Source organism: Mustela putorius, unplaced genomic scaffold (assembly GCF_011764305.1).
Source record: "Mustela putorius furo isolate JIRA1106 unplaced genomic scaffold, ASM1176430v1.1 tig00003853_pilon_pilon_pilon, whole genome shotgun sequence".
Taxonomy (NCBI): domain Eukaryota; kingdom Metazoa; phylum Chordata; class Mammalia; order Carnivora; family Mustelidae; genus Mustela; species Mustela putorius.
The window spans coordinates 61,120,474-61,146,467 of NW_025422005.1; the positions used below are offsets into that span (position 1 = coordinate 61,120,474).

Here is a 25,994-nt window from a genome sequence, read left to right on the forward strand (position 1 = left end):
TTGTGGAAGTTGGTGGTCTTTGCCAGAGAGTTCATCACTTCTTCTGTTGTTGAACTTATTTGAACTATCATTGAATAGGGTCTGGAATTGGCAATTTCCCAATAGCCAGAATACAATATGAGACAGAATACAATACACTTGGGAATATGACATCACAGTATAAAATAAAACTACATCAAGACAAAGATAACAAGCTAAATAACACATGGAACTGGAAGCACAATTAGACAGAATAAGAATTTTAAATACTTATATTGAATGTACCAAAAAAGGAAAGAAAAAGCAGCATGAAATAAGAATAAGAAAAAATAGTAATAAGTATATAAGAAAAAATCTTAGGTACATATATGATAGAAATAGTAAAATGGATGGTACTAAAGAATAATTCATGAGTTTAGAGGTCAAGTTGAGGCATTCTCCCAAAAGAAGTCTGAAAGGATAAAGGGATAAAAAAGAAAAAAAAAGAAAGAAAGAAAGAAAGAAATGTTTAAAGACATGGAGAACAGAAATCAAAGTATTTAAGTAACTGATGTCCCAGGAGGAGAGAAAATATATGAAGAAGTAGTGGAAGATATGCCAAATAGAAAAGAATAAGATCAGAACAAAAACCCAACTATATGTGCATATTCTACTATACATATCCAGATAAGAAAGACAGAGAAACAAATTTAAAAGCTTGGTGGGGGGTGGCATCCAGGTGGCTCATTTGGTTCAGCACCCAACTCTTAATTTCTGCTCAGGTCATGATCTCAGGGTCATGAGATCTAGTCCCACATCTGCTCTGTGCTCAGCAGGACATGTGCTTGAGTTTTTCTCTCTTTCTCTGCCCCTCCCCTTGCTCTCTTTTTCTCTCTCTCTAAAAAAGATACATAAAACATTTTAAAAAAATAAAAAATAAATAAAAGCAAAAGCTTCTAAAGGAACAAAAATTAAATGACATCAAACTTTTCAACAGCAATACTGAAACCAAGAAATAAATAAAATAATATTTTTTGAATATTGAAAGAAAATAATTTTGAACATAGACTGAAATTTTGCCAACTCATTATTCAAGTTTGAGGGTAAATATAGTCCTTGGGATGAAAGCTGGAGGAAGGTATTCTACTATCACTTCACATAAACCCTTCTGAAGGAAAGTGAGATGGAATGAGATGAGAAATGAATTTAGAAGATGTTGTAAACAATATGGGAAGTAACTGAATAACTTGGTAAGATTTGCCATTTCTTAAAAAAAAAACTAAAAGCTTTTTAAAACCAAATAAAGGAATATATACATGATAACATCATTATAACCTAAATGACAGTAGTAGGACTAGATCCTGGACAAGAAAAACGATATTAGACAATTGACAAAACATGAATATGGTCCATAGATAATAGTACTGTATCAATGTTAACTTCCTAGTATTAATAACTGTATGATTATATAATATGGCAACATTTGTGGAATGGATAAAGGATATTCAGGAATAATTTGTAATTTTTGTACCTTTTTTAGTAATTTGAAATTATTTCAAAATAAAAAATCAAGAAAATCAAAGATACAATTTTGTGAAAAAACAAGGAAAAAGAAAAGAATGGATAGAACAAACTAGAAAAAAATAGAAGACAGTAATAGCCCAACTCTCTTAATAAATATAATAAATATAAATGGACTAAATAAGCTGGTCCAGCTATTTTCTATTTTCATGAAAATAATATAATATTATAATAAAATAATATAATATAATATAATATTGCCATATTATATAAAGCAAAAAGTCAAAACTAAAAGGATAGAAAAACATTAGGAAAGGTTTAACTAAAATACAGCTGGTGCAGCTATACTAATGTCAGACAAAATAGAGCATGAGGAAAAGGCATTGCTAGAGATAAAGCAAGTAAACATAGAATGATAAAAGAATATATACTAAAAATATATATCATATATCACCAAGAATATATACTAATTATAATCATATAGGTAGTTAATTATTACCTCAAAATGCAGAAAACAAAATTTGATAGAAATCAGGAGAAGGAAATGAATCTGTAATAGTGGAATCTTTTAATAGCTTTCTCTTAATTCTTCATTAAGTAGACAAAGGGAAAATCTACAAAAATAGAATATCCTACTTTGCACAAAAACAGAATATTTGAATAACAATGAAAAGTTTGATCTAATGGACTTAAGCATTATAATATGTAGGTTTTAACAAACACCACAGAATAGGTAGAGGCCAAGATTGAAAATAATTGTCCTTGTGAAAATCATTAAAGTTAAAAGAGGCTGCTTCTTATGGGACTGTCACAGCACTCTTAATCACTCAGTACTCCCAGCATTGCTCAGCTTTCAATTTAGAAGAAATAAGTAAAAAGTCCAGAAACTGTATGCATCTCAAACACAATGTTACTACTTATTAGTAACTAAATGGTAGAAGACTGCCAAACTTCATAATCTTCCAAAATAAGGTATGCTGAACCCATTTTTTTAGTATGGTCAGAGAAAGAAATTACACTAAGCATTCTAAAAGGTAAACTTTATATTCAAGGAAAGAGAGGTATTTTTCATCATTCATGAGGAAATAGGAAGGAACAGGAAAAGGTATTTCTCATCCTTCATGAATTTGAATATATGCTATTATGTAAAAATTGGAACAATGTACTAAGATAATCCTAAATCGAAAAATATGTCCAAAAAGTAATAGAAAATATTACTTAATTTTAAAAAAGTACTTTTTTCAATCTAAATTGATACAAATACATGTCCCCCCAAAATATTCTCAAGAACATCAATACAATTTCTGGCTGCTTTTTAAATTAACCATTTTAGTAAAGCAAGCATAAGGTAATTAGTTATGATGTAAATAAAGAAATATGGGAAAATGTTATTTTTACTCTATTTCTTTAAATTAAAATGATTTAAATAAGATACTCTTCAGTTTCTATAGCTTTTTTACATATAAGAAATATTAAAAGTAAGTGGAAATAATAAAATATTATGTAAAAATGGGTGGTTCTATAATATTTGGAATGACACAGGGAATGACAGATTTTATTAGATTCCATATATTCAGATAGCTTAATCTAATACAACCATATTCCCATGCACATAATTTAATTATTACATAGTGAAACACTTACAGTTGTCAGGAGGCATCACTGTGAAACAGAATGGACACTAGACTATGGAAACAGAAACTAGAAATAGTACCAGCTCTGCCACTTTTGGATTATGTGACCTTGGATAGATTATTATAGCTTTTATAACTCACTTTCCTCATTCCAAAACATTAATAATAAACTAAGTTTTTACAATGTGATATCATCTAGCACTGGAATGACTAAGACATTTTAGTTTTTACAGTACATTTGTTGTGGCTGCACAGAACCTTCACTTAAGAGAGAAGTCAGTCAGGACTCAGTTTGATTTATGAATGATATTTTCCAAGGGTTCAGTCATCCCTTGTCTGAGACAGGATAGTTGTCCCCAAACTCCCTACTTCCTCCTCCTGTTCCAACTTTTCCTTTCTTCTATATACTTAATATAAAATATGGCTCAATTTAAAGTCAGCTCAATTTAAAATATCAATATAGGCTTTAGATTAAACAGAAGAGTTTAAATAACTTAAACACATTTTTGTTCCCTCTTTGCATTCTGGTACCATGATCAAAAAGGAAAATTACAAAAACAAAAACAAAAAACACTCAAAAACAATGACAGAATCAGTGACACCAAAATTATTTGGAAGCTAGAAGCACATGGATGAAAAGTAACTGATAACCAGCCACTATGAAGTTGAATATTAAGGTTTAATGTGGACAAGCAAAGAAAAAAGCAGATTCACAGTGCAGAACACTAAAAAAGGTGGGGAATTTGAAACATGGTTTAAAAAAATTATTTGAAAGGCATAATTATATCAACTGATCTTTGGCAACCACACATAACCAGGTAACTCTTTCATCCATTTGCTTTTAAAGGAGACTAAATATTCACCCTCTTGAGAAGTTAAACCAAAGAAACTATGGACTCAAGGGCACCAGGTATAGCTAAGGATTGGCAGGGATAATTGGAGGAGGACTGAAAATTGGAGGATGAAATGAGAGAATAGCAGTTACTCACACATCACAGGAAAAATATTGGAAGAGTCTTCTTCTGAAGAAACCTCATATTACACGTCCCTGAATGAAGACCCTGGACCTCACTAAATTATCCCACATTAATGCTTGCAGTGTTTCAAAGTAGCATTTCAGAAACTTAATCTTAAATATGAGTGAACAAACAAGGATTAGCAGCATTTTTCACAAAAGCAGTAAGAAGAAAGTAACTTAGGGAAATAGAAAAATATACCATGGAGAAGAACCATCCACAAAAAAAAAAAAAAATTATATGATATTATTATCCTCCAAGATGTAGAGAAGATATTGCATCTATATTGACCATAAAATAGAATTTTTAGAAACTTGATTACATAATTATAAGGAGAGGATAAAATTGAGTAAACACCCCAGAAGAGAGGACAAATATATTTAAAAAAAAATGGGGAAGTAAGAGATAAAAAGGATAAAAAGTAAGAGAGAAGATCAGTCCAAGAGGTCCACCTGAATAATAGGAGTCCTAGAAAGAGAATACACAATGGAGATAATGATGAAATAAATAAAGAATAATGTGTCAGCATGATGGCAGACTAGGAACTCTCACATCCTTATTCTCCCTTAGAAATATCCCATACATAACTGCAGAATGACCATAATAACTTCAAAGGAGTTCTAGAAATGAATAAAAGATTTACGGCAACCAAGTAAACACCCAAATAAGAAAAAGTCATAATCAAAACAGCAAGAAGTTTTGTGGCACTTTTACTTGCCCTTCACTACTCTCTCCCCAGTGTGGTGTAGCATAGTTAGGAAGAAGCAGCCCATTTTTAATTTCTCTCCCTTACGATGGAAAAAGAAGAATAAAACTTGTTTGGAATGTTCAAGCTTGCCTAAAGGACTGCTTTGTCTCTCACCTGACTCAAATCCTCAGGAGAGGAATGGCAATATAGTTTAGATATCAGGCTGAAAACCACTAAAGGCAGTAATGATACATAAAACTGCAAGGGAATTGCAAATCCTCAGACTCCTGGGAGAAAAACAATTGAGGGCAGAGAATACAAAAGAAAATCTAAGGCCCCAAAATGAGGCGGGGGAAGACTCTGAGAAATTAAGACACTTAAAGGAACCTGGAGAAAATCAAAAGAAAAGAAAACCATACGCACACTGACCCAGAGGGAATGCCTGCCCAGAAGAGATCTAAAAAGACTTTAACCCTTAACCCTAAGCAAATCTCAAAGCTTAGGGGTTTACTAAATAGTGAAAGTCTTCCATGCAAGTCATCAAATATTGAAAGAAGTAACTGTTTTTAAATGTCCAATTTTCAACAATCACAAAGCAGAGAAAAAAAAATAGGGAAACAAGGTCCATTTAAAGAAAATAAATCCTCCAAAACTGTCCCTGAATACACATATCAGACTTACCAGATAAAAACTTTATTTGTAAATTTCATTTTAATTCCAGTAGAGTTAACATACAGTGTTATATTAATTGCAGGTGTACAATGTAGTGATTCAACAGTTTTTTACATTATTTGGTGATCATCAAGATAAGTACTCTTTTTTTAAAGATTTATTTATTTGAGAGAGAGAGAGAGAGAGAGAACAGGGTAGAGAGGGGGAGGAGAGGGAGACTGAGTCTTAAGCAGATTCCACACTAAACACTGAGCTGTATGCAAAGCTTTGTCTCATTACCCTGACATCAAGACCTGAGCTGAAACCAAGAATCAAATGCTTTAACCAATGTTAAATGATATCACATTGTACTGGTTACCCAGCTGCCGCAAGATAAGAACTATTAATCCCCTTCATCTATTCTACCCACCTTCCCACTCAGCTCTCCTCTGGTAACCATCAATTTGTTCTTTATAGATAAGAGTCTGGTTTGGTTCTTTTTGTTGTTCATGTGTTTTGTTTCTTAAATGCCACAAATGAGTGAAAGCATATGGTATCTGCCTTTGCTTATTTTGCTTAGCATTATTCTCTCTACCTTCATCCATGTTATTGCAAATGTCAAGGTTTCATTCTTTTTTATGGCTAACTAATGTTCCATGGTATGTTTGTGTGTGTGTGTATATATATATACACACATATATTCTTTATCCATTTATCTGCCAATAGACACTTGGGCTGCTTCCATAATTTGGTTATTGAAAATAATGTTGCAATAAATATATAGGGGTGCATAGACTTTTTCAAATTAATGCTTTCATATTCTTTAGATAATTGCCCAATAGTGGAATTACTGGATCATATGATAGTTCTATTTTTAAAATTAACATATAATATATTATTTGTTTCAGGGGTACAGGTCTGTGATGATCAGTCTTAAACAATTCACAGCATGATAGTTCTATTTTTAATTTTTTTTGAGGATCCTCCACACTGTTTTCTATAATGGCTGCATTAGTTTGCATTTCCACCAACAGTGCATGAGGTTCCTTTTTTCCACATCCTCACCAACACTTTGTTGTTTCTTGAGCTATTGATTTTAGCCATTCTGACAGGTGTGATGTGATACTCATTGTGGTTTTGGTTTGCATTTCCCAAATCATTAGTGATGTTGAACATCTTTTTGTGTTAGACAAAAACTTTAAAATAACTGTTTTAAATATGCTCAAAGAGACAAAGGAAAACATGGGCAAATAATGAAAGAAAATCAGAGAAATAATATATAACCAAAATAAGATTAGCAATAAAGAGATAGAAATTATTTAAAAGAATTAAACAAATTTTGTAGCAGAGAAATAAAATAACTGAATTGAAAAACTCACTAGCATTTCAACAGCACATGTAAAAAAAAAAGGAAAAAATTCAGCAAAATTAAAGATGGATCTTTTGAAATAATAGAGTCTGAGGAACAAAAACAAGAATAGAGAAAAGTGAACAGGGAATAAAAAACTAGCAGCATACTAGCAAATGGATCAAAATATGCATTTTGGGGGTCCCAGAAGAAGAAAATAAGAAACAGATATGTTACTTGAAGAAATAAGAGATGAACCTTCCAAATTTGAAGAAACACATACATTTACAAGCTTATAAATGCCGAGTAGGATAAGCAAAATGAGATCCACACTGTGAGGCATTATAAAGAAACTGTAAAAAGAGAAAAACAAAGAAAGAATCTTGAAAGTCACAAGAGAAAAGTGACTCTTTACATAGCAGGGGTATTCAATAATTTGCAGATATATCAGCAGAAACTTTGCATGCCAAGAAGCAATAAGAGTATATATTTAACGTGCTGAAATTAAAAAAAAAAAAAAGAAAACAAAAATAAAAACAAACAAAAACAAAAAAACCACTGTCAACTGAGAATTCTATATTTAGGAAAGCTCTGTGGTAATTACTTTTATGTGGTAACTTGGTTAAACCATGGTAACCAGATATCTGGCCAAGCATTATTCTAGATGTATCTGTAAAGTCATATTTTAGATGAGATCAACATTTAAAGCAGTAGACCTTGAGTAGAGACAAATATGAGCATTATATAATAATAGGCTCAATTCACTAAGATATAATAATTAAACATATATCCACCAAAAATCAGAGGAACAAAATAAATAATACAAACATCTACAGGTTAAAGACAGAAATATAAGCATTTCTATAATAGTAGATTTCAATACCTAATTTTCAACATTGGATATAACAACCAGAGAGAATATCAATAAGAAGCAGAGGATTTGAACAATGTTATATTCAAACTGGACCTAACAGACATATACAAAACACTCAGAATATACATTTTTCTCAAATGCACATGGAACATTATCTAGGATATTCAATATTTGGGGCCATAAAACAAATCTTAATAAATTTAAAAATACTGAAATTATTCCAAGTATATTTTTTAATCACAAGGGAATTAAACTAGAAATCAATAACATAAGGAAAACTGGAAAATTCATAAATATGTACAAATTAAATGAGATACTCTTAAATAGCCCATGAGACCAAAAAAAGAAATCTCAATGGAAATTATAAAATATCTAGAGACAAATGAAAAAACAAAAAAACACAGTATACTGAAATTTCTGGGATTCAGCAAAACCAGTCTTAAGAGGCAAGTGTATGATTATAAATGATTACATTATAAAAGAAGAACAGTATCAAATAAACAGTTTAAACTTAAACTTCATTGATGTGGAAAAAGAATGAACTAAATTAATCTAGGAGAAGAAAGAAAATAATAAATATCAGAGAGGAGATAAAATAGAGTTATAAAAACAATATAGAAAATCTGTGAACACAATATTTAGTTCTTCAAAATATAAACAAAATTGATAAAGCTTCAGCTAAAAAGATAAGAAAAAAGAGATAAGGCTCAAAAAACTAAAATCAGAAGTTAAAGAGGGGACATTGCTATGATTTTACAAAAATAAAAAGGATTTTAAAAAAACTGTGAATAAATGTATGCAAATAAATTATATAACTTAGGTGAAAGAGATAAATCCTTGAACTTACACAATCTACTAACACTGAATCATGAAAGATTCAGTGAAATCAAGAATCACTGAAATCGGGACGCCTGGGTGGCTCAGTGAGTTAAAGCCTCTGCTCAGGTCATGATCCCAGGGTCCTGGGATCGAGTCCCGCATCAGGCTCTCTGCTCAGCAGGGAGCCTGCTTCCTCCTCTCTCTGCCGGCCTCTCTGCCTCCTTATGATTTGTCTATCAAATAAATAAATAAATCTTTAAAAAAAAAAAAAAGAATCACTGAAATCAAGAAAACCTGAGTAAATCTATAACTCATAAGGAGATTGAATCAGTAATCAAAACCTTCCCAACAAATAAAGTAAAAGAACTAATGACTTTACTAGGAAAGAAGTAACAGCAATCCTTCTCAAACTCTTCCAAAAAACTGAAAATGAGGGACTATCTCTTTACTCCTATGAGGCTACATTATCTTGATTGATACTAAAGCCAGACAAATAAACTAAAAGAAAAGAAAAATAATATTCTTTATGAATACTGATGCAAAAAATCCTCAAGAATCTATTAACAAACTCAAAGGAGCAGCATATTTAAAAGATTATATAACTGGATCACGGGGGATTTATTCCTGGAATACAAGAAGTGATACAACATATGAAAATCAATCTATGTAATACAAATTGACAGAATGAAGGAAAAAAACATGATTACCATAATCAATGCAGAAAAAATATTTTGACAAAAATTCAAAACCCTTTGATGATAAAAACACTGAAACAGTAAATAAAAAAATTGAAAGAAACTAATAAAAGTCATATAAGAAAAAAAAAGAACACATGCAGCTAGCATTTAAGATCAAGAATAAAATACTTAGAATAAACATAACTAAGGGTGTGAAAGACTTGTACACTGAAACCTTCAATATGTTGTTGAAAGAAATTAACAGGAATAAAAGAAAAAAAACATATATTTGTGGACTACAAGACTTAATATTACTAAACTACTACTCAATTTTTAGCAGTCTATAAGTTCAATGTACTCCTTATAAAAATCCCAATGACGTTTTAGCAGAAATAGAAAAATTCATCCTAAAATTCATATACAATTTCAAGGGACCCCAAAGAACCAAAACAAACCCGAAGAAGAAGAAAACTATAGTTCTCACACCTCATCATTTTCAAACGTACTATAAAACTATAGTAATCACAATAGTGTGGTTCTGATATAAAAACAGACATATAGATCAATGGAATAGAACAGAAGTCCAGAAGTAAATGCTTGCATATTGGATCAAATGATTCTCAAAATGAATATCAAAATGATTCAATAGGGATATAAAAACAGCAATATAGATCAATGGAATAGAATAGAAGGCCAGAAGTAAATGTTTGCAAATTGGATCAAATGATTCTCAAAATGATTATCAAAATGATTCAGTAGGGAAAGGATAGTCTTTTCAACAAATGGTGCTCAGGGATGCCTGGGTGGCTCAGTTGGTTAAGCGTCCAGCTCTTGATTTTGGCTCAGATCATGACCTCAGGTCATGAGACTAAGCCTCATATCTGGCTTCGCACTGTGCACGGAGCCTGTTTAAGATTCTCTCTCTCCCTCTCCTCCTTCCCCTCGTACCCCAAGGCACATGCTTTCTTTTTCTCAAAAAACAACAAAAAAGTCATGCTTAAAAAACTGGATTCCGTGTGCAAAAAGGTAAAATTGTATTATTACTTTACATAATAAGCAAAAATTAACCCCAAATAGATCAAAAATTTTGTGCATCAAAGGGTACTATCAATGAAGTAAAGAGGCAACCCATAGAATAGGAGAAAATACTTGCAAATCATACATTTATAAGAGATTGATATCTAGAATATATAAAGAAATCCTGCAATTCAACAGCAACAAAAAAGCAAACACAAAAATAGGAAATGAACAACAAATGGCTTAAATAAACATTTTTACAAAGAAGACATACATATGACCAATAAGCACATAAAATGATGCTCAATACCACTGATTATTAGGGAATTACAAAATAAAAGCACAATGAGATATGACCTCACATCTATGTGTTTAATGGATGGCTACAATTAAAAAGAAGAAGGAAAAGAATAATAATAAGAAGAAGAAGACGAAGAAGAAGAAGAAGGAGAAGGAGAAGAACAGAGAAAGAAAAAAATAACAAGTTTACTTAGGATGTGTAAAAATTAGAACCCTTGTGCACTGTTGCTGGGAATGTAGAATTGTGTATCTCCTGTAGCAAACAGTATGGTGATTCTTCAAAACATTACAAGTAAAATTATCATATGATCCAACAATTCCACCTCTGGCTATACATTCAAAACAACTGAAAGCAGGGTCTCAAAGAGATATCTGTATACCCATGTTCATAGCAGCATTATTCACAATAGCTAAAATATGGAAGCAACCCAAATGCTGGTTTGGATAAACAAAACATACAGCTGACCCTTGAAAAATGCAGGGATTAGGATCACCACCCCCCTGCACAGTTGAAGTTCCATGAATAACTTTGGCTCCCCCAAAACTTAACTACTAATGGCTTACCATTGGACCAAAAATCTTTCTGATAACATAAACAGTGAATTAACATATATTTTGTATGTTATGTATTATATACTGTATGCTTATAATAATCTAGAAAAGATGTTATTAAGAAAATCATAAGGAAGAGAAAACATATTTATAGCATTAGTATTTATAAAAAATAAATCTGTATAAGTGAGCCTGCCCAGTTCAAGGCTATGTTGTTCAAAGGTTGACTGTAATGGAATATTTATTATTAAACCTTAAAAAAGAAAAACAAATATGATATGCTTCCACATATATCAACTTTAAAGACATTATGCTAAATAAAATAAGCCAGTGACAAAAGGAAATATTGTGTGATTGCATTTATATGACATACCTAAAGTAATCAAATTCTAGAGAGAAATAGAAAGTGCTTTTAGAGGTTGAGGGTGGGGGAGGATTGGGAGTTACTGTCTAATGGGCACATAAGTTTCAACTGAAGAAAAATGATGAAAAGTTTCCACAGATGGATGGTCATGATGATTGCACAATATAAACATACTTAATGTACAGTTAAAAATGCTTAAAATGGTTAAGTTTTATGATACATATATTACATTAAAAATATAAGGGAAATACCCAGAACTGAGGGATATAAACTTTCAGAATGAATAACTACAATAAATTGAATAGAAAAACAATCTGGCCAAGCAAGCAAATATTTATGAGACAAATCACTGTGAAATTGCAGAATACCTGGTATAAGAAACAATGCTAAAAGTTTCCAGTCAGAAGGGAAAAACATTAAATAGACATTCATATATATCAAACTAAGAACTAAATGGCAATGGACCTTTCAAAGGAAACACTGGAAGTTAGATGATAAAGCGATCTTTAAAAAAATCTGAAAGAAGCTCTATGCAGTCAAATAACCAACCAAACATATATGTAGCATAACAGCATATTTAGGCTTTTAAGGTTTTAAAAAATTTACCTCCTATATATAATTTCTCAGTAAACTCATAGAGAAGGCACTGTATTAAAATAAGAAAATAAACCAAGAAAGACCAAGACAGAGAATTCTGGAACTTAGAGTCCCTACATAGCATGGAGACAAATGAATTCTTAGGATCACAGTTGAAGAGATGTACACCAAAATGGAGGGTCTCAGAGCAGGTTTAGAGGGTAAGCAGTCCTGATTAAATTAGCAAAATGAAAGGTGCAAGCAGAAGTATCGTGAAAAAAATTATATATGTGTGAGTATGTTTGGGGAGAGTGGTGGTTTGAATGGTATGAGATTTTCAAACAAGTTTTCGAAAAAATAGTATAAAAAAGCAAACATATCCTAATATATTATATGGCTCAGCTGCGAACAATATATACAATTACAACATAACAATTACAACAGTAAATATTAATTTACCTCCAAACAGTAGTGATATAATTCTATGGGGAAAATAGAGGAGGGAATATATAAGTGTGTGTATTATGGAGGATTTAAAAGAGAATTAAATCTCCATCTTTCACAATGGAAATCTGTAAATAATATCTACACCCCCAAAAAAAGATATTTTAGCAGAATAAGCATGTTACTTGGAAATACAAAAGGAAACAGCAGAAGAGTTACAAGATAGTATCTTGGGGTATCAGAAAGATTATGTGTAGTGGTATGGTGCATGGAACTACTATTTTTCCATCATTTCATTTTCATTTATAAATCTGGGAATTAAATAATCATACAAATAAAATTGCTTTTAAATAACAATGTAGGGCTTTATGAAATGTATATATAATATACATGAAACTAAACACTGTATATTAAAATAACTGTTGTAGACATATTGTATATACATGCAACTAATGGATAATTGATGAAATATCAAAAACCACTGACAAATAAGGAACTGGTAGAGATAAAGTACGGCAGTTCATATACAAAGAAAATAAAAGGGGATAAAGATGCCATGATGAGTTTTAAAAAGAGAAAGATTTGAATATTTAAGAATTAAAAGTTCTGAGAAAGAGAGAAATGAGGAGTTGTTCAATAGATTTAAAATTGTGGTTACACAAGATAAAGTTCTAGAGATCTGCTGTGCACTTAAAAGTCTGTTGAGAGAGTGGATCTCAGGGTAAGTGTTTTTATCATAATTTAAAAGATTTAAGAGAAAACCTTGAGAAAATTGAAAATAATTTTATAAAAATGATTATATGATTTTTCTGTGAAAGATAGAGGTAAAGAATTCCATCGATCGCACATAAAACTTTATCAGAAAAAATTCCGCAAAAACAACAAAAAGAAGTACACATGTGATAACCAAAATCCTATTAACATAAGATAAAATGTACTTTATCAACAAAACAATTATGTTCAAAGCCTGAAGGAAATTAAATATTATTACTTAATTGAAATCATTTATATTAATCTAATACTTGACAGATTTCCTGAAAGAGGAACCACGCTGACATAGCTAGACAGCAAGAAAGCTATCAACTCAATATGGTTCCTGCCTACACCTATTTCTCTTAATTACCTCCTTATGCTCAAAATCCAGTTCTTGACTTTCATTTATAAAATATTAAGTGAGATATGCATATTTTCTCTAAACATCTCAACCTATATTTCATAGAATTGTATATATATATTTTTTAAAGATTTTATTTATTTGACAGACAGAGATCACAAGTAGGCAGAGAGGCAAGCAGAGAGAGAGGGGGAAGCAGGCTCCCCACTGAGCAGAGAGCCTGATGCAGGGCTCGATCCCAGGACCCTGGGATCATGACCTGAGCTGAAGGCAGAGGCTTTAACCCACTGAGCCACCCAGGTGCCCCCAAGATCATATATTTATAGTTCAAAATTAACATGACTAATTTCTAATGAATTTACTTTTCATCAAAATATATTCATACATATAATTTAAAAATTCATATAACTAACCTCTTTGAGTGAGATGTCTTGATTTTTTTGATTTTATACCAATTTCTTTTGTTTTCAGTTCATATATAATAGAAGAAACATGTTTACTCTGTTCTCTAGAATTTTTTAAATAAACAGGAGAATGTATAATCTGTGGAAACAAAATAAAAGCAATGATAACCACAATAATGTCTGTTATATACTTTTTTGAGTTCTCAAAGAACTCTCATATTTATTATACACTACAATGATTGATTTTATTTTTAAAAAAATACCAAGAAAAACCTGTGATATAGGCAGAGTTAGGAAAAGAGCTCCATTGCATATGATTTTGATAAATTGTCTATTAAGAGTTAATGATATACTTTGAACCACGCTTGAAGGGAGACTGAGGGGAAAAGGGTCCTGTCAGGAGGGTGCCATGACAAAACAAAACAAAACCCACCAAGAAAAACAAGGAATAAACAAAGAGAAGAAAGACTGTGTTGCCAAAAAATCCTAAAGAAAGATTTAGGTTAAGAGAGGGTAGACAAAACTATTTTATAGAATACTAAAAAGGATAGTATCATTGAAAGAAAGATAAATGGGACCAGAATTATCACAGAATTATCACAAATCTTTTTTTTAAAGATTTTTTAATTTATTTATTTGATCACAAGTAGGCAGAGAGGCAGGCAGAGAGAGAGGGGGTAGCAGGCTCCCTGCTGAGCAGAGAGCCTGATATGGGGCTCAATCCCAGGACACTGGGATCAAGACCTGAGCTGAAGGCTCTAACCCACTGAGCCACAAAGGTGCCCCGAATTATCACAAATCTTAAAAGTACAAATGGATCTTGTATGTGTGGAAGGAATAACAAGCAGAATATTGAAAAAGAGCTTGGTGGAGAGTTGGGGGCACTATCAGACGTAAACTAAAAAAATATCTGTAAATTGGTTGGGAAAATTTTAATAATTAATACTGTGTTGTCTGCCTTTGTCTTCACCGTCTATCCACCACAGTGCAAAGGATCCACCAGGTCATCAGAAACCCAGGCTTTTTCAAAGTTTATCATCTCTTTCTTACCCTCTACATGGCTTCTATCCTCAAGGTTTACTCATGAGTCAAGATAGCTACTAGAGCTCTACACACAATGTCTGTATCTCAGTCAGCAAGATGGAGGAAAAAGGTAAAATGACAAAAGGGGATAGGCCATGTGTCTTAAGGTACTTTCCCAGAGGTCCTTCAAAAAACTTGTTTATATCTTATTGACCACTCATAGTGACAAAGGAGAACGTAAGCAATGTAGTCTTTTTGGTGGGTATTTTGCTGCCTGGAGTAAAATTTCAGGGTTTTTACCAAGAAAGAAGAAAAGGACAGATATTGGTAGGCAACCACAGTATACAACAGAGAAAAAGATCAGAATTTTGGAAGGGGATATACATTTGTATTTTCAGATACATTCCCAGGGACAATATGCATTCATTCCTTGATGAGCACCACTGGCCTAAATTCTAAGGACTCAAAAATTTGTATCTTCAATAGTATTCCTTTCTGAGTTGTTTCCTTTTTATGTAGTACCTATGAGCTGTGCCCTATCACTCTGGAAAATTTCACAGACATCTCATACTCGATAGAATTTAATTCCTATCTTTCCTCCCAACCTATTATAACTTATTTCTGGTTTTGGTGAATAGCGCCACCTTCATCCAAGAAGATGAGAGTCACATAAACTCTCTAATATGTGACAGCAGATAGGATTTTGAAATTAAAAAAAAAAAATCATTGTATTCCCCCTACCTTGACCTGCCTACTTGTCCAAACCTCCTTTATTCTACAATTTAGGAGAAACACTTGGATATGTTTCCTGGTGCCCTGTATTTATAATTTTCTGCTTAAATTCCTATAATGCACAAAACAGATGTATTTAACTGAATAGCCTTGAGTTTCTATCTTTTAAATTTTATATGTGATATTCTCTAATTTATTGAAAACAATCTGTCTTTATGTAATGACTCATTGTGCAAGAATTTTTTAATGCTCATGATGGATACTAGGTATTATGTAGTCCTGGAATGAATCTCAGTTATTATTCTTCACTAAAAATCCTTCACTAGTTATCTTACATAATTTCTTTCCATTCTTCCTATGACAAAAATACTAGTTTTTGCTAGAAAGACAGGTAAGCAGTTACTTCTGAGCTTATACATTCTCCTTATATTAATTTTTTTTTCTAAAGTTTGTGAAGGGGGCACCTGGGTTGCTCAGAGGGTTAAGCTTCTGCCTTCAGCTCAGGTCATGATCTCAGGGTCCTGGGTTCAAGACCTGAGTTGGGCTCTCTGCTTAGCAGGGAGTCTTCTTCCCTCTCTCTCTCTGCCTGCCTCCCTGCCTAGTTATGTCTGTCAAATATATAAATAAAATATTTTAAAAAATAAAGTTTGTCAAGAATAACTATAATATATCATAATATCAACACATTATCAAAATATAACATTATTTTAAGTAATATTACTGCTATTCTCACTTGGGTCCAGTTCTTTCTATTAAACAAAGTATTACAAAAATAATGTAGACTACTCTTCTGCAACCAATTATGTAAAAATCAATTGTAAATGCTTCTTCAACCTCAAATTCATCTATTAGTCCTCTTCAATTAGTTTTCTGTATCATTATTATTGTGTTTTCTTACTTCTATAAATTTTGCTCTATTTTTATAACTACTGTCTCTCTCTACTAACAATTCAATTCATCCTACATTAAAAATCATCCCCAATTCTATATAAACCACAAAAATGGACCCTTTCGAATAGAAGGATATGTTTAGCAATCTATTCCTAACACATATTCTTCTGTCTTTCCCTGAAAGAATAAAGGAAATTTTTAAAATAAGTGTGTATCTGTCAAATCTGAGTATCCAATCTCTATGGAGGTCTGGGGAAAGATGGAGGAAAAGTAGGAGACCCTATTAACCTATTTCAACCGGTCCCCTAAAGTGAGCTAATTATGTACCAGGACACTCTGAACACCCATGAAATCAGCCTGAGATGTAGGAATATACACTTCTGGATCTTGAAGGGGGCAGAAGACTCCAGTGGAGAGATAAAGCAGCGTGGGAATCTATCACAAATAAAATTAATTTATAGAATCATGAAATTTAAAAATTGGGTACTGAAAGAGCACCTGGGTGGCTCAGTCAGGTGAGTGTCTTCCTTCAGCTCTGGTCACACACCCAGCTTCTCCCTCTCCCTCTGCCTACAGCCCCTCACCCCTGGTTTGTGCTCCCTCTGTCTCTCTTTCTGTGTCAAATAAATGAATAAAGTCATTTAAAAAAATTAGATACTAAAGTTTTACATTTTTAATATTTTTATTATATTTAAAAATTAAATGTGTAGTTAGTAAATTCCTTTCAGAAATATATTTTCTTTAGTTCTTCCACTTACTCTTTTTCATAAACCTACATGCCATTCCTTGTCATCATTTAAAATAATTTTCCTTTCCTTGGCTTTTATAAAAGAAGAATCTGTGATAAAGTTTGCATATATGACAGCGAAACAAATCTAGGAAGCTGAGCATCTAAATCCCTAAGTAAACTGAGACTTACACAGGCTACCAAGGTAAAGAAACTGCGCTTTTCTGTATACATAGTACAAGAAGGAAAAGACATGATATACCCCTTACTGATACTCAAAATCATGAAGAAGGAAAAGTTATCAGAAGACTGAGGATAATCTAATAAATATCTTGTTTTCAATAGCAGAAAGTCTATTCTATTAACTGACATACTGTAATCCCAATACTGGTCCTCAATAATTTTATAAAGTTAAGGATATTTGGTAGCATTAAAGAGGAATAAATCACCAGGGAGGAGTATAAGTTAACAAGTGAATACATCAGATATAATTTCATTTTTAACAGGGTCAAAATTAACTCAGCTTCAAACATCCTCTATATGATAAACCTTTATTTCTGTAGTATGTTCAGATAAATGTTTTCACAACTTTGGAAAGATAACATGATTCGATGCAGATCAGAGATGTTGAGTCATCACATGAAAGAGAGTAAGGATTCATAAAATGATGCAACCTGAAGTGAGACCTCTAATGTCATAAGCAGACTTGTTAGCCCTAACACGATCAAAATTTATGCAAATGATTTGAATAATAATAAAAGGAAATGTTTATGACATTTTTAGATGAGGTGTCAAAAGAACAAGGGGAACCCTCCTACACTGTTGGTGGGAATGCAAGCTGGTGCAACCTCTCGGGAAAACAGCATGGAGGTTCCTCAAAATGTTGAAAATAGAACTGCCCTATGACCCAGCAATTGCACTATTGGGTATTTACCCTAAAGATACAAACGTAGTGATCCAAAGGGGCACGTGTACTCGAATGTTTATAGCAGCAATGTCTACAATAGCCAAACTACGGAAAGAACCTAGATGTCCATCAACAGATGAATGGATCAAGAAGATGTGGTATATATACACAATGGAATACTATGCAGCCATCAAAAGAAATGAAATCTTGCCATTTGCGACAACATGGATGGAACTAGAGCGTATCATGCTTAGCGAAATAAGTCAGGTGGAGAAAGACAACTATCATATGATCTCCCTGATATGAGGAAGTGGTGTTGCAACATGAGGGCTTAAGTGGGTACGAGAAGAATAAATGAAAGAAGATGGGATTGGGAGGGAGACAAACCATAAGTGACTCTTAATCTCACAAAACAAACTGAGGGTTGCTGGGGGGAGGGGGTTTGGGAGAAGGGGGTGGTATTATGGACATTGGGGAGGGTATGTGCTTTGGTGAGTGCTGTGAAGTGTGTAAACCTGGTGATTCACAGACCTGTACCCCTGGGGATAAAAATATATGTTTATAAAAAATAAAAAATTATATTAAAAAAAAAAGAACAAAACCAGTTAACACAAGATAGAAATTTTAAATATTTTCAATAGACAGGAACAATCAACCAAATTAAACAGATGAAATGTAATAGAAATAAATTTTACAATTGGGCAAAATGCATTTCATCACTGTAATATATAATGTAATTTAAAATCTCGAGTGATAAGAGGATACAATATTATAATTAAAAGAGCAAATTAAGAGTCCATTGTAGGATGACCTTATGCTATGTTAAACATTTTATCTATAATGAAGAAAATCACACATATTACCATATGAGTAATATGACCATATGCCTTACCATATTAATTTCTGATGAAAACCATAGTTGAAGCACTATGTCAGGTCAGGGCAACATATTTTCAGATGAGGATAGATAATCTGGAACATGAAAAGACAGCAACCTACCTACTAAGTTATTTTTAAAGTAAGCCCTACATAAATAAGCCATATTTAAGTCCAGAGTAGAAAAGAGGCAACAAAGATGGAGATTCAGGCTTCATACCTCCCCCAATTACCACCTCCCTCATCTTCTAAAATGATAGCAGACTCTTATTCAAACCACAAGAACTTAGAATTTTTTCTCTATTTTATGCTCTTTCCTGAAACTCTTTATCTAAGCCATCAGCAAATCTTGACAATTATACTTCCTAAATGTATTTCAAATCTGTCTTTTTCTCTTCCTTTTTTATATTACCTCTCTAGTCTAAGCTATAGTCACCCCCTTTAACCACAGATGGTCTTCTGCCTTCACACCAGATCTTACAAGATTCAGTTACATTTATCAAAAGATAAATCTGATCATGTTTATTTTTAGCTTTACATTTCCTGATTGCTGTCCAAGGTGCCAGTCCTTACTATGAGCTTGAAAAGCCAGCAAATATGGCCCTGGGTCACAGAGTCAAATTCACTTCATTCTACTCTTGACTTTATTCATCATACTCTTACAACATTGGATTTCATTCAGTCCTTTGAACCCAACTCAAAACAATCTACTCCAGGCCTCAGGTCCTTGTGCAAGCTCTTTGTTCTATCTAGAATACACTCCTACACTTTTCGTGACTAGCTTCTCTTCCTTGAGGTCTTAACTTTTATCTCCTCAGAAAAACATTCTATGGCAATTTTATGAGAACTAGAACTTCTCCTATTACTTTATCTCAGCAACCTATTTATTTTATTTACATTTATCACAGATTTGTTCACTTGGATTATAACTTGGTTTTCACTTTTTTTTTTTTCCTAGAATCCATCTAGTTCACCAGGGTAAGGACTTTGCTTGTCTTCCTTACTTACTGCCAAGAATGGCCCCTGACTCTCAGCAAATATTTAATAATTATATGCTAATTATTTATTACACAGTAATAAATAGTAGCAAAGACAAGTACTAGAAGGAATGAGTGGAGGTTTAGGAACTTTGGTTCAATATACTACAAAGTGACACTCCCTTTTCAGAGTGAGTCCGGCCAGACATAATTTAAAGACAAATTCCTAGCTTGCATTTTTTAAAGGATTCTATCCCAAATAACACTTTCCAACATTTTCTCTTTTAACCCTGAAATCTCCATACTGTACAGTTACTCCAAAGCTTTTTACTCAGCAACACTTTTACAGCTCTTTCATCCCCTTTTTCATCATATACATCAACTTAAACTCTTAATTTTCTAGAGTCTCTTCTACTTAACCATTCCTCAATATGTTACATGTACAAAAAGCATAAACATAATCATCTGGTAAGAATAATTATACATCTACTTGGGCACATTACTCTACTGTCTGTTGTTCTACATCACAATAAACCAGAGAACCAAAATGGCAATGATAGAGCTCTCCTTTGACAGTACTATAGAAAAGCTAGGAAAAAATAATCTATAATAGCTACAAAAGCTGGGAAAGACATATGTATATGAATTAATCTCACATAATCATAAGAAAAAACTTTCAGAACATTACTGAAAATTGGACTAGATTAACTGTGGTGCTATAGAACTCCCTATAATTGACAAACTAAGTACATGCTTGTAAAATATCAGAGGGATGACTGTACCAAATATTTATTTTCCCTGAGAGATGATAATTAACATTTAAAAATTGAGAAGTGGTGACTTTCTAGACCAAGGGTAAATATTTTATACTAAACTCTTCTGTCTCAGAAAATCAAGATTCATTTTCAACCCTTAACAGTCTGAGTTAGTGTTAGTTAGTATTCTAAGACTGTAGTTTTGTTTTCAGATTATGTATTATACAAATCAGAGCCCTTTAATTTTAAAGCATATTATAAGTCTTTAACCAAAGCAGATTAACAGAGACTCAATGTTATATTGTCTATTCGTATACTATTTATACTACAGTTGACCAAGCATCTGCTTTGTCTACATTATATATGGTCATTGTAAGGAAGCTCCATTTGAAGCATTATCTCAAAAACCTCTTTAGAACCATTAGTTCTTTGATATCCTACCACCTGTTTTCTCTTTCTTTTGTTCCCTTTCCTCTTCCCAGCTAAGACATCATCTTTAAAAGTGCTAACTTTAATAATATACTAAAACCCAAACTAAAAACTACCCTTTTTCTTCAACAGAGGAGAGGCTAACATACACTTGAACTCTGCTTTTAAGACTAAGCGATGGTTAACAGGGGGGAAAAAAAACATGGAAAAAGGGGAATGATTTAAAATAAAGTTTTATGAGAAAAATTACTTTTTAAAATAGTCCCCTAGAAGCAACTGGCAGGTTTAACTGCTATTAGAAAAACTGTTATTATCTTTTATTTGTTCCCAATGTTACTTTATCTTAACAGAGATGACTAGAAATGATAATACTCTGGATACATGAGGAAGAGAATTCACAAAGGATGACCTGGATAAACAAATATAGGACACATAGTAAATAGAGAAAGAAGTGTGACATTTCTCTTCTATACAAAAAGTAGCCATGGGAAATGAAGGTGACTGAATATTATATTTTGCTGCAAATTTCCATTTAAAGAACACATGGGAAAAAAAGAATAACAGGTATGTTCCCTCAGTTAAAGAATGGTTAAGGTCTAAGGTCCATCATTACCAAGATTAGAGGTGTCAATGTGTAAATTACTGAGCCTACTCTGTCTGCTACATTCCTGTGGATACTTGCTAGTAGCGGTTCTCAAACCCAGTAAAAAGAGATGCTGCAAACTTCCATAAAGATTTTAGAATAGGTTATAATTTCAAGTATTAATTAGTGCTAGCTCATTAATAATAATAGTTGGTATTAGATAGAGTAGGTAAAAGGCATGAAAACTTTTACAGTATACAGATTTATGTTTCTTTAAAAGTCTCATTATTTGTATATTATATTTTATATATTAACATATTAAATATATATTTACTTATTATTTACATGACAATGCAATTCTATTTGAAGTCTTATTTTTTACTAATATATTGATTATACTGTCTGATAGCCAATGTATTATATAGTAATAATTTAGAATAATTCAATATCTGGTTTACCTAAAGACCACATTTTTAAAAGTGTGTAACTCTACAAATATTATTTTGTTTATAACTTTCAAAGCACTTATGCATTCTACCTTATATCATAGTTAAGTACATTTCTCACCCCTAGAAGAAATTATTCTCTCTGAGGACTGGGTCTGTGGTTTACTTATCTCGATATCCCTGCACCACTTTTTGGATTGGATTCTTCAACCTCTGTTGCAGTATCAACTCACAAATAACAAAAAAGGATTGAGAAATTTGATTAGTTTATTCAACAAATATGTATTGAGTGCCAACTATATCCATGGCACCATGCTAGGCATCAGTACAAAGCTATTATTTTGTGAATACTTAAATTGTAGACTTCTTGAAATATTTCATAATTTAATGATTAATATACTATGTAGATATGGAAAACACAGGAAGCAAGATAAGAAATTCAAAGTGAGAAAAACTTTGTTTCCAATTAAGTTATTTGATTAAACTGAAACTGAGGATATCTACAGAGAGAAAAAGACACAGAGAGGGAGAGAGAGAGTTGAGAACATAGGCTTTAATGGCTTAATACTAAATACGTTCCTAATAAGAATCTGCATTTATTAATCCTCATGTGTTATTTAGTTATGATTTTTTTAAATCAGTAAATCTAATCATTTTGAAAAAAAAAGAGACAGGGTATATATTAGCAGTATAGGTTAATACTGCTAAAGTGATCACCAAATGAGACAAATTCATATGGTGGTGTAAAATTTAATGATGGGCAACAAAACAGAATTTTCTAAAGAAAAGAAAAAATCTTTTCCTTACTAGTAACATACATAGCTCAAGAGTCTATATTTCTGTGTGTATTTAACAGTGCACACATATATCAGAAGAGAAAAAAGAACAGATAGAGACTGCCAACATTTTACTGATTTTTAGGTTGCTCTCCTTTACCCTAAGTATCTTAAGGAAATCCAGCATTTTAGAGAGTGTATATGTTTTAAATTAGGGTTAGAATCCAAGGAAGCAGTTCTCTCTCTCTCTTTCTCACGTGCACGCGCGTACACACACACACTCACACACACACACACACACAATCCTCAATAAATTAACAGAGTAACCATATACATAATTATGCTTCTAAGTAAAGCACTTTGTAACCAACTTAAATATACTTTATGAATACATATTGATAAACTATCAAATTGATTCAATAAGAATTACTTGGGTAATATTTTCTGAAATTGAAGTTTTAGCCTCCCACAACTGGGAGTAATATACTCATTTGGGAGCTTAAAATATTAGTAAATATTGTTTCATATAAGCTTTTATTACACTACTAAGGACTAAAATGACTATTTCAAATGCAATTTAATTATGTCCTTTCCCTCTGAATGCTACATATGTGCTAGGAACTGCGGGGCGGAGGGGGAGAGACTAAGTGCTATCACTGACCCTGGTTAGCCATCCTGAAAGTTCTATAGGACCAGTACAAATCTCTGGGTTGTCTTGACTGCAGAGTATTCAGCACAACATCTTTAACAACCTCAGCTCTACTGCACTTATAGGAAACATTTCAGGTATGGTCCAGAGTTTATTATTTACATGAGGTCCAGTATTGCTGTGGCTGAATAAAAGGACTCAAAACTGTATTCACTAAAACCTTAAAAGATACAAACAGGCTTATTTTAGGACTGTAAGTTATTAGAGCAGGTATTGCCAGAATTTTTAAATTCATTAAACATCAACTGAAGTATAAAAAAATGCCTACAACTTACTATGAGTCCCTCCATGCTTTCCAGGTGAGTATTGTCATTAAACACCCATGCTTAGATGGAATATCTCTAAAACGATCCCCAATATACCAGAAAGCAGCAGTGTGATAGTTAATATTTTCTAAGTCATGGAACTTAAATTTATTATAAGAAATTCTATGTCAATTTCTAGATGACTCATAAAACACTAATTTTTGTCATTCAAGGCACAGATCAATATTGAAATATATAGAAACAGACACTCTCTTATCTTGAACAAATAAAAATTCATTCTAAGTAAGTGGTAAAGAATGGGTCATTTTATTGATTTTGTTATCTTTTTTATTAGAAAAAGATGAACAGCTTGAAAATTCTGAATTATCAGTTTTGTAAAGCAAAATTTTTATGATGGTAAGTTTCACTGGATTTAAAAATGGTAATATTAACTTTCTTGTTTGAGGAAGTAAATAATTTCATGATCATTTTTATGCAAGTTTCAAACTGTTAAAATATCCTGGCTTGGACGAATTACTAAATGTATTTCTATTTTCAACTTTACACTTATCTTGTGTGTACAGCTGATATCCCTAGTGTCCAATCAGAGACAGGCTTTCATCCTGTTGTCCAGGGATGTGCACAATTCCTTTTGACACTGATGAGAGGTAAATACATAAATCCAGCCCACTTCAGTGAAAATTGACCCATATTTTTTTTTTACCCTGAAGAAAAATACAGTGATAAAGTTTAAAGATGGAAAAAAATACAGTTAAACTCTTGAGGTGTACCATTAGTTAATGATAGTCAGCAAATATTATATTTTGCCTTGAGACAGAGAGCTCCAGATTTGCTTTTAGGTGCTCACGAATTCTAATAATCATGGTTCTATGTGATAGCAAGAAACCTAAAAGTATGAATGATAGTTTTTTTTTTTTTTTTACATTTCAATGAATTCAAAAGTTTAAGTTAAAAAGGAAAGACATGCTTTTTATATATTTTCTCCTACATCTACTCTTCACTGAGATGTTTCTTTAAGAAATGAGTATGGGGGAGCACATGGGTGGCTCAGAGAGTTAAGCCTCCATCGGCTCTGGTCATGATCCCAGGGTCCTGGGATAGAGCCTTGCATCGGGCTCTCTGCTCAGTGGGGAGCCTGCTCCCCCCCCTCTCTCTGCCTGCCTGTTTGCCTACTTGTGATCTCTCTGTCAAATAAATAAATGAAATCTTTAAAAAAAAAAGAAATGAGTATGAGCATTTCCTATATATTTAGCAATGGATAATATCCATTATTTCCCACACAAAGACTATGCCCCAATTAAAAAAAAATGGATCTTGTATAAGACTCTAATATTGTCTCTGAACTAGTATTTTCAAGATTTATCAACATTCTTAAGATCTGGGGGAAAAATTACTTAGCATAGTGAGTCAGATCAATTGCCCCTATTCCAAGTACTCTACCTCTAACTGTATCAAAAAGAAACATGCTGCAAAAAGTTAAGGCTCTCCATTTTCATTTTCTTTAATAATTCATTAATTTATCTATATAATTTGTTTTTAGTTTTTTAATATAATCAGCCTATAACATTTCTGGAATAATGAATTTCATTACAATGACCACAGTGTAGAGTAACCCCTTTATCTTCTTTATCTTTGAAAGATATTCTAAGTTCTAGTGTAACAGCACTGGAAAAAAAATGTCTTATATACATAGTTCATAACTTTGTAAGATCTTTTTGCACTGTTTTATTTTTGACTTGCATCTTACTTTCATCTGTTATCTTTCAATGATAACCTTATTTCTTCCTGCCCACATAGAAAAAGCTCAATGATAAACAGATTTCTGTTAGCTACTTTCTTCATAGTAGCATGGTGGAATAATATTTTAAGAAAATATAATAAAATTATTCCATGAGTTATAATTCAAAATAATATAAGTAGAGTTTAGATTATACTTCTTT

General features: G+C 32.3%; 1 protein-coding gene across 1 annotated transcript in view; it reads right to left on the reverse strand.

The window, feature by feature from the left end:
• The window catches only part of LRRIQ3 (leucine rich repeats and IQ motif containing 3), a 221,244-nt gene that overhangs the window by 60,821 nt on the left and 134,429 nt on the right, over positions 1-25,994 (reverse strand). The window contains exon 6 of the mRNA XM_004758195.3: positions 13,967-14,096. Within this exon, the coding sequence (XP_004758252.1) occupies positions 13,967-14,096 (130 nt within the window). The remainder of the gene's footprint in view (positions 1-13,966; positions 14,097-25,994) is intronic.